The following is a 9,762-nucleotide window of genomic DNA, read 5'->3' as shown; positions in this document are numbered from 1 at the left end:
GTTCTTCTGAAATCAGTTCCCTTGAAAAGAACCCAAAAAAGCTGAAACAAGCAGTTCAGTGACTTCCAACGTGTTGTGAATAATCGATCTGTGATACAATGGCAGCAGCTGTGGACAAGAATCTAGGGTGTGTACAGAACTTCTAACTTCAATACAATACCTTGAAAAATATAGATTTTTGATACCACAGGGAAAAATTAACACCGGATGAGGGCAAAAAGTTTTACATTTTATTTAAAAGATTAGTAAAAGAATGCTATAAGATGATGAGGTACGGCTTTTTTCTTGGCTGGTAGCAGAGAACAGTAGAATGACTGCAGCAGCTGTCACCAATGGGCTGATTTTGTACTTTAGTCATTTTTTTCCACATAGATTGTGTGTTAAGCACAAGCATCAAACTTAATTTACTAATTAATTCAAGCATTTTCCCATCAGCTGAATCTCTGCTGTCTGAGGTTCCTCAGACTGGACAGCTCTCAGAGATTAGCTTAGCTTGGAGAATTACAGTGGGACAACAGGACAACACAATTAACAGCCGTTTGCTGGGCCATCGTGTTTAATGCTGAAATGGGAGTTGTCATCAACTTCTTGAAATTTTTTTATACAGGTCTGTGTGTCGCTCCTTTAGGTGCTTTGCTGAATTTGTTGTGTTCGCACCTATCGTTAGAGCGGCTCCATTATCTGGCATTTTCCTTGTCAACCAAAACTAGTCACAGAGGCTCCACACTTGTCATCTGTAATGAGCCAGTACCCTAACCCTCTAATATACCACGGTCTGTTGTCAGTTTAAAATTCAAATGGAGCAAGACAAGTGATGAGGCAGACAGGACTGTGAGTGAGTGACAGGAGGTGGGGCTGTGGGCACTGCAGCGGTGTGTGTTTGTGCATGTTAACTTGCTGTTGGAGAGAAAAGGGAGTGAGAAAGTGCAGCTGGTATCAATGTATTGATACTACAGAAAATCAGTACTGAAACCTTTCAGATATACAGAACTGAAAAATCTACTGTATATTTTTTGACAGCACTAATACAGGTACGCATTACCTGTATTTGCGGTTGACCTCATCAGCAGTCAAGGCGTGATCAAACATCAGGACCTTATGGGCGTCCTGCAGCCGTGGTCCAGTGTACTCACGGTACTCCAACTCCACAGCAGCATCCAGCAGTGACAGGTACCTCCGGACAATCAGAGCGTACGGACTGTCTGTGGGGACAGACGGATGTGTTGGTCAGGCTGATGATTTTTATCGGTTGGCTGTTTACACTACTGTTGTACTGGTTGTGTTTTGGTACTTTACTGGTGACGTTGCTGATGAAGGCAGAGGAGAAGACTCGATGCAGCACTAAGCCGGGGAAATGTCCCAGCTGGAACAGAGACATGAGAATGTTGACGGTGGCGAGCGGTGAGCTAAGCGCCTTCAGCTCCACCACCTCCTCCAACCGAGAGAAGAACTGCTGCTCGCTGGATGGACGATAACTCATTCTGCTGAATGGGAACACCAGCTTTTGGATCACCTGAGGACAGAAAAACACACTTGCAAAGTCCTGTAAACAAGTACTGCAGACCACATGACCACTGGTCACGTCTTTACCTTAGTGTCCAGGTATTCTGCCTTTTTCACTAGGAAGTCTGCGATGGTGTCGAGCAGTCGAGTCTCTCTCAATCGATGGCGGGCGATATATTTGGCGATCAGGGCCATCGTGTACGGAGTGATGCTGTCCACCTTCTTTGGCAGCTCCTCTGATGGAGAGCAACACAGGTCACATGGTCAGGTAAGGTTCCAACGGCTGGTTCAGTTTTGGATTTGGTCCCAGTTAAGAAAAAAAATCTGGATTCACTCAGATCAGATGCTAATGAGGGGGTTCCTGAGGCATCACTCCTAACCGATTCTGTCAGCTGTGGATAATTAACGTTAATGAAACTGTCGTCTGTGCACTACATGTACCTGATAACTTCAGCTATTCAGATTTAACCATCCTTACCAGCCAAACTGCTGATGAACCTCTCCTGTCTGTTCTGGTAGAACAGGTGAGAGCTAAAGATCAACTCCAGGCTCTTGTTGCTCGCTTCTCTAGCACACACCGCCAGCATCTCGTCCAACAGAGCCATCTCCTGGTCACGAACTCCGCTGACACTTGCCAGCGTGTGTTTGACCAGGCGTAAGATCTTCCTGGAGGTGGGGGAATAAATAAAATGAAATGTACAATAGAAATGCCAACCTGACATCATTATTAGTGAGTAAACTCATCAAGTCTTAAGGCTTCGGTCTCGGGTTAAATGAACTCATGATCTAACTGTAAACTGCTCCTAGTGAAGAATTTTTTCTCACCTGTTGGTGAGCAGCTGTTCAGGGTTTGGAGGTGTGTTATTATTGTTAGCGACAGCTGCAGGCAGCGGGTTCCTGTGGCTGCAGCGACCGCCACTTCAGTCTGTAGTAGGACAGCAACAGGAACAGTGTCTGCGGGTGGCGCTCTCTCTCCAGGTTCTTCTCCAGGCCGGCCAGGCAGGCCTCAGTCAGGGGGTGCTGACTGCCCGGGTGTAGCTTCATACTGGAGCTGAACACCATGGACACATCCTTCTGGTTAAACTGGTTCAGTCTGGACTGAGACTCTCCCTCCAACACCTGGACCACCTGAGAGTCACTAGGAAGACCTACATAAGCATAAGCATAAACTTAATTGCCAAGTGTCATCAAAAATACAAGGAATTCGACTCCAGCCCAATGGCCCCTGATGTGCACAGGAACATAAAAACAGAATAAAACCAAAACCACAAGCAAATGGATAATAAATATGAATGACTAAGTCAGAATCAGTTTAGATTGACTTTGTTCTGTGAAACCAGTTTTTTATCTTTTATGCATGAATGATATCACATTGGCTCATCACCTAAAAGCTTTTTAGCCAGGCTGAGACACCTGTGGAGTCTCACCTGAGGAGAGGTTCTCCTAAAAAAAATACTTTTGTTACACTCAGAGACCAGTGAAAGTGGTTTTCTCTTCTCTTGGGTCCTGATCACACATAGACTCACCAAGTGCTGCCACAGCATACAGACAGTTGACAATGCTGAAGTTGTCAAACTTGGCACAGTCGCTTATGATGGCACTGCAGAGTGTCTGGAAGTCCTGATGCTCCAGGATCTGTCGTCCGTCATTCCCCTCTGCTCCTCCTCCTGCAGCCTCGGTGTCAGCGTCATCCCCTCGGGTACGTAGCGGTGGCGTGGTCTGCAGCAGCTGTCCAATTTTCTGCAGGGCGATGGGATAGTGGTTGTGGGAGACCTTGGCAGGGTTCTGGGTGACCCAGCGCAGCACCTCGTCAGGCCGCTGTGAGCGCTCAATCAGACGCTTCATGGTGAAGAACGTGTCATAGCTCATCTTTTCATGGATGAAGTTCCACGTCTTCTTCTTGCTGCCGATGGCAGCCCCTCCGACTGGAGCCCCCCCTCCGTATGTGTGGAAGTGGGTGTGGTGCTGGTAATGGGGAGGCAGTGGAGGTGGGGCCAGGTGACCAGGCTGGGGGTGGTAGTGGTGGAAGTGTGCACCTCGGTGGGCGTCAGGACGGCTCTGGTACAACGGGTAGGCAGGGGGAGGTGGAGCCGGGTGTGGGTGGTGAGGAAGGTGCGGGTGAGGGGGGTGGGGCGCTTCAAGCATGGCCAGTCTCGCCCTTCGCCCCTGTTTAACCCCACTTCCCCCCCCTCCTCCTCCTGACGCTCCTCCCCCCACGGCGTTGTAGAGGCGGGTGGTGTACATGGCGAAAGACGGGCAGTGAGCTCGGCTCAGAAGACGCCACCCATTGGACCAAAACAGCATAGCCCCACAGCCAGGCCACCAGGAAGCAACAATACACCGCTCCTACAGAGGAGGAACATATTAAACAATCCAATAAACATCCAACTACCTACACCTCTAACAGGTCACTACTAAACAGGTTGGGGAGTTGTTTGTTCAGAGACCAGTGGGTTTAGAACAGGTAAGAACAGGTAAACTGTGACAGACACACTGTCATTGTTTTGAATGTTCTCCATCTATAACAACAAACAAAGAAGCATCTGAGCCCTGTTGTGTTTATGTCGGTGCCTTTGAGTGTGAACAGTGTGAAGGAGGAGGTTCAGAGTCTTTAGACTCCCACCAGTGATCATTAGTCTGATTCCTCTCGGACACAACAGACATCAGCAAAAGAAAAAGACGGAGGAGATAAACAAATGTATGATAACTCACTGACCTGCAGTGGAAAGTTACCAAGTACATGTACTCAACTACCGTGCTTAAGTGCAGTTTTCAAGTACCTGTACTTTACCTGAGTATTTCTATGTCAACTACAAACCATGTACTTTTTACTGCACTACATGTACCTGATAACTTCAGGTCCTTTCCAGAATCAGATGAATCAAACCAAACCCAGTAGAACCATCAGACTCTATTGATCCCGGTGGGAAATCCACCAGCTACCCAGCAGGATGTAAAGTACTTCACAGTATAAGTATATAAGGTAATTACCACCAGCTCCACCTTCACCAGCTGCAGCATTAAAATGATGAACACAGTAACACATCAGTAACTACGATCCAGTATCAGAGACGTTACTGGGACACAGGCCGTTCTGCAGGACGAGTACTGGTAATGCTGGTACTTCAAGTAGATTTTGATGCTGATGCTTTTGTACTTTTTCTAATTGAATGCAGGACTTTTGCCTGTAAGAGTATTTGCACACTGTGGTATTTCTACTTTTACTGAAGTAAAGGACCCCAATACTTCTTCCAGCGACACAATTGTAAACAACAACCATAGCTGACCAGCTTAAACACTCCAAACTCAAAGAAACTACAGAAAACTAAATTTGTGGAGGAACAACAAGCCTTGTGTTTAACTATTTCTACAGTGTTCGACATGTTAGTGTCAGCCATCATGTTAGTGTTGATAATGTGAGAAGGTTGAGTGCTCGGCCTCGTCCTGCTGACGCTGTTACACCGTGTTCTGTGAACGCCAGACTTGGGGCTTGTAGTAGTGCAACAGCCAGGGTCCTTGTTGACATCTGCACATATCTGGTTTTGCTTGACCAACAGTCCAAAACATACAGACATTCACCGTACTGTGATGTATGACCAGGAGAAGCATCAAATCCTTAAATGTGACAGTCTGAGAACCGGTGTCTGTGTCATGGGGGGCCCGAGGGGCCAGGCCCCCTGCCAGGTGGGTATGCCCCTCTTGTTCAAAATCATCATCACCCACCCGTGGATTGTAGCTAAACATATATTTATTCAACACATTTCCAAGTGTGCCAAGTGTGTTGATGGCACTGAAACTCATTTTAACATTTGTTGTCTCTACTGCTGCATGTCAAAACTCATTTTCAACTTTGAAGAATGTTTTCGTGGTCCACAGATGTGCCAGACTTCATGAGCGAAAGGCCCCGCTTGTGCATCTGGCCTTTGTGAAGGATCTTAACACACAGGTATCGCAACAAATGAAAGAAAACTATGATGAGAAGATTCAATGCAATGACCAGCAAATAGCTTCAATACATTTTATAACAGCTGAATGATCATGTTCATGTAGTTTCAGTTGAATCTCCTGTGGATGGATTCATCTGGCTGTGGAACAATGACAACAGAACACCAGACACTTTGTGTGCGCAGTACAACTGATTCATGTTGTTAACTGAAGTACTTGTGTCAGACACCACCGATTAGTCCAGGCCCTAAACACACCTACCTCAGCTACACTTCATCACCAACAAACAAAAGCTCTTCTCTCATGTGTGGTCGAAAGCTCCAGTAAATCTAGTAAGTGATCACTGATTTAACATTATACTGACAGAAAACACAGAAAATCCTCTCAGAGGACATACTTTGACCCACCCCCGTCAATGTCAGAGCCATCACATTACGTCACAACTATTGTCGTATAAATACAATAACGTCATGCTTTACGTGACGTTCCTGTCGCGTATCTTATGGTCAGTCCAGCTAACAAGCTAATCCTAACCGGTGTCTGTCAGTTACCAGTCCAGCTAACAAGGCTAACAGCACCATGTCAGGAGATTCATTGGAACTGTGATATGTTAGAAACAGTGGAGCTAACTGATGCTACATGCTAAACTAAGTTTAAACAAACTAATTCTCAGCTAAGCTAAGTTAGCTGTCCACCAGCTGATCTGGTAGCATGTTAGCATCGTTCTGCCATTCTCCCAGCAGCACTGCAGGAAAACCTGGTCACTTTTCCGGGTTACCCAGGATATCTGTGCCTGACAGTGACGCAGCGTTTACCTCATAACTCAGTAACGCCTGTAGTCCGTTCTGCTGAAACACATGTGGCTGCTCACAGTGCGGGTTCACCGTGGAAACCGACAGCGGTCAGCCGCTTCATTCCTCCACACGGTCAGCAGAAGCCATCCTGGTCTACCCGGCATGCACCTGGGGTGGGGGCGTCCCGCAGCGACACCTGGTGGCTACTGGCAGTAGCAATTATTAACATTTACAATTGCAAGTGAGTGACTCATTAGATCTCATTTATGAATGTGATACTAACATTTCTACTTCATGAATTATTAGAAAGTGTGAAACATACTTTATATTAATTACTATCAACACGTCACATTAACTGTGTTGTTCTCACAAAATTTGGACAGTTATGGTTTACACCCAGATCACCAGTCAGTCAAACTCTGTGTATAAGTCAGTAAATGCTTATATTATAATAAGCATGCAGTTATACAGTACGTATACAGATAAACATGGCTGCACACAGGTAGGTACATCTCATGTACAGGCCTACAGGTCGTCCAGCTGAATCTAATCTTAGGCTTTTAAATCAGGGTTAAAACATTCATTCAGTTACAGGAACTTAATTAAGAGACAATTTAAAGCAACAGGACAGATAAAATGTTTATATAGACATATGGATGTGCACTACCAATCAGATGTTTTAGTATGTAGGTATCACAGTCCAGTCAGTGTTGTTCAGTGTTCACATCTGTGTTAGTTTTTCACTTGTGTTGAGAAAAGTCTGAGCTCTGATTGCCATTTTAAATTTGTTTATAAGGTATTCTACACAAGTCTTTTAGTGAGAAAGCTAAGAGACTGGAAGTAGTAGTAGTTCCACCCGCTGTCCCTGTGACCTGTTACATTTTTTATAGGTTGACAGATTACATCGGGGCCACTTGTGTTGTTTTTTATAAATGAGAACCATGTAAAACAGTCAAAACTTAGCAAATTCTATTTCTGAAGAATTCGAGTAGTTGTAAAGAGTCGGGGCAGTAGAGGGAAAGGCGCTAGGGTGCGCTGTCACCACCACTAACACGTAAACTCCACGAAGAAGCAGCTTCAGCGATGGCGAAGCGTAGTAATAGTGGACCACAAACGCTGAACTTGAGTTGTGTCTAAAGCCCGTTACTGCTGTTTCGTGTCAGCGTGTCGTCGGTGTGAGGATGGCTCACTGCTACCTGCGACTGTGGGCGGGCTGCAGGAACGTGTTCCGAATGCCGGTGCCCTCCGGTGCTCCGGCCAGGCTGGTAGGTGTAACACATGCTAACATGCTAATCAGGACAGCGGCCAAAACAAGCGCGAGCAGTGACCCCGCTGACCGGCTGACAGGTCAACACTGACCCTCGGGGTGAACGGCGGGCCCGTGTTAGTTACCAGGTGTTAGGTCAGTTAAATTTACCCGAGTGACGGATCAGGACTGCTGCTGTCATTGACCAGTAACCCCTCTGTATAAAAGCTAACAGCAAATGTACACAGTGCAAGGCGCTCTTGGCTGTAGAGGTAAAATATGTGTGTACACTGAGCTGAGTTCGAATCTTCTGTCCCACAAAGGCTGAGCTGACGGAGATGTGGAGTTCTCTGTGTGGTCTCTGTTACAGATCAGTGTTTGAATTTAACAATTAGCTTTGAATTTACATTTGCACGTTAAATTTGACTTGTGGATATGAAAGTGGCCGTGTTATTGTCGAGTTGTGGCTGATGTAAACAGTCGTCAAACAGCAGCCGCATCAGGATTAATTATAAGCACTGTGGTAGAGATCGGTGATTTCTATCAGTCCTGTGCTCTGGATTTAGATTTTTTTTTTCTTCATACCTGATTAGTCTTAAGTCAGTCTATCTCTCAGTCAGCTGCCTCCAGTGCTGGTCCTGAATCAGTTTCTGTTTCTCCAGAATCTCTGTCTTTACATCTTCCGTTGTTTCAATAATAAGAAAAAACATTTAACCTGTCTACCCCGCTGCCTCCTCAGTTTCTCCCTTTCTCCTTGTCACAGCTACTGTTGAATTTATTTTTGACAGTGTTGAAATAAACAGCGACTGTCTATTTGCTGCACACTTAAATTTATTTAGCTACAGATACACTTTCATTGTTGTCTGACAGAGCCATGCTGTGTGTTGGTCAGGTGATCAGGTGTTCATCCATGGTGGGGCAGGTAGAGAGGGGTCAGGGCCTGCTGAGTGACCTGCTAGGAGCCTGCAGGACGCTGAGCTCCAGACCACCAAAAGGTACAAAGCCCTGTGTTTCTGCACTTTTACGCCTGTGTGAGGACCGACTGAGTTCAGATTTTGTCTGGCCCTGCAGACCTGGTTTTAGAGTCAGAGTCAGGTTTAGGTTTTAGTTTGAATAACTCTTCGTTGTTTACAGAGGTTCACATGTGTTCAGCATACAGACAGGAATTTATTTTTGAATATTCAAATAGTCATTACATTTTAAAAAATCATATTTTATGCGACTGTAGTTTTGTCTTTAAAAACAAAACAAAACAAAAAACAGTTTTCCTTTGCTTTTACCGGTGCCTGGAAACAACGTGATAACGAGCTCAGTATATCATTTTACTACAGCAGAAAATTCTGTGTGGAACTTCTCGGAAAAGTGCAAACTCTGCCAGGTTAAGTTTGCATCTCATACATCAACAACAACTGTACATGGGCATTTGAAGGTGAGGCAGCCAGCAGAAAGTGGGGCACGGCCCGCAGATCTACAAGTAATCCTCAAATAGTTCACAACAGATAGCAAGTAGTATTTTATAGGGATGCAGCGATACCACTTTTCTCAGACCAAGTACATGTACTTGTAGGGAGCTGACAGTGGGGGAGGTGACAGTGGTGCGGTGGTAGAGCAGTCATCTCCCAACCAGAAAGATGAGGGTCTCTCTCACTCACACACACCTGCACCCCGCCCACACTCTTCCACTGCGCATGCGGCCAGTGGAAGTCAGCGGCTATTTTCAACTCAGCAGCATGGGAGCAGCTCCGCTCGACACGAGTGACGAGGTTCTGTTATGTAAAAAGAAAAGCACCGGTTCGTTAGTTTGGAAGTGGTTTGGTTTCGATGATGTCGAGCAAAAAAAAACATAATTTGTAAACTGTGTCACAAAGAAGTTGCGTCCAAATGTGGAAGCACAACAAATCTGTACCACCATTTACAGCAACGCCACAAACTCCAGTACGAGGAGTACATGAAACTTCGGCATGCTGCAGCCACTGCTCCCACGACATCTAAGCCGCCAGAATTAAAGTTCTCCTGCCTGCCGTCCACCTCGACACAAAGCCAGCAGAGTGTTAAACTGCATTTAACCGTGGTGTGCCGTACGGAAAAAAAGTGCTAAGTGGCGTGAAATTACAAATGCAGTAGCATACCATATTGCAAAGGACATGGCCCCTATTGCCACAGTGGAGCAAGATGGATTCAAAAAAACTACTGAAAGCACTTGACCCTAGGTACCAGTTGCCCTCGCGCAAGTATTTTGCACGAGAGGTGCTGCCAGAAATGTATACGGATGTC

General features: G+C 45.8%; 2 protein-coding genes across 4 annotated transcripts in view; one reads left to right on the top strand and one right to left on the bottom strand.

Moving 5' to 3' along the window:
* Positions 1–6,346, bottom strand: part of fastk (Fas-activated serine/threonine kinase) — a 10,181-nt gene extending 3,835 nt beyond the window's left edge. The window contains exons 1-8 of the mRNA XM_020610394.1: positions 6,264–6,346; positions 3,030–3,849; positions 2,394–2,651; positions 2,329–2,356; positions 1,982–2,169; positions 1,591–1,739; positions 1,297–1,513; positions 1,043–1,202 (exon numbers count right to left, since the gene is read on the bottom strand). Coding sequence (XP_020466050.1) covers positions 1,043–1,202; positions 1,297–1,513; positions 1,591–1,739; positions 1,982–2,169; positions 2,329–2,356; positions 2,394–2,651; positions 3,030–3,807 — 1,778 coding nt within the window. The 5' untranslated portion in view covers positions 3,808–3,849; positions 6,264–6,346. The remainder of the gene's footprint in view (positions 1–1,042; positions 1,203–1,296; positions 1,514–1,590; positions 1,740–1,981; positions 2,170–2,328; positions 2,357–2,393; positions 2,652–3,029; positions 3,850–6,263) is intronic.
* Positions 6,347–6,399: 53 nt separating this feature from the next.
* Positions 6,400–9,762, top strand: part of LOC109965942 (AFG3-like AAA ATPase 2) — a 15,065-nt gene continuing 11,702 nt past the window's right edge. The window contains exons 1-2 of one of the 3 annotated variants that reach the window (XM_020610386.1): positions 6,400–6,483; positions 8,381–8,483. In XM_020610386.1, coding sequence (XP_020466042.1) covers positions 8,399–8,483 — 85 coding nt within the window. In that variant the 5' untranslated portion in view covers positions 6,400–6,483; positions 8,381–8,398. Of the gene's footprint in view, positions 6,484–7,264; positions 7,508–8,358; positions 8,484–9,762 lie in introns of those variants that run through there. The other 2 variants (XM_020610385.1, XM_020610384.1) reach the window with 2 other exon arrangements.

Source organism: Monopterus albus, unplaced genomic scaffold (assembly GCF_001952655.1).
Source record: "Monopterus albus unplaced genomic scaffold, M_albus_1.0 scaffold105.1, whole genome shotgun sequence".
Taxonomy (NCBI): domain Eukaryota; kingdom Metazoa; phylum Chordata; class Actinopteri; order Synbranchiformes; family Synbranchidae; genus Monopterus; species Monopterus albus.
This window is presented reverse-complemented; position numbering and strand designations above follow the sequence as displayed.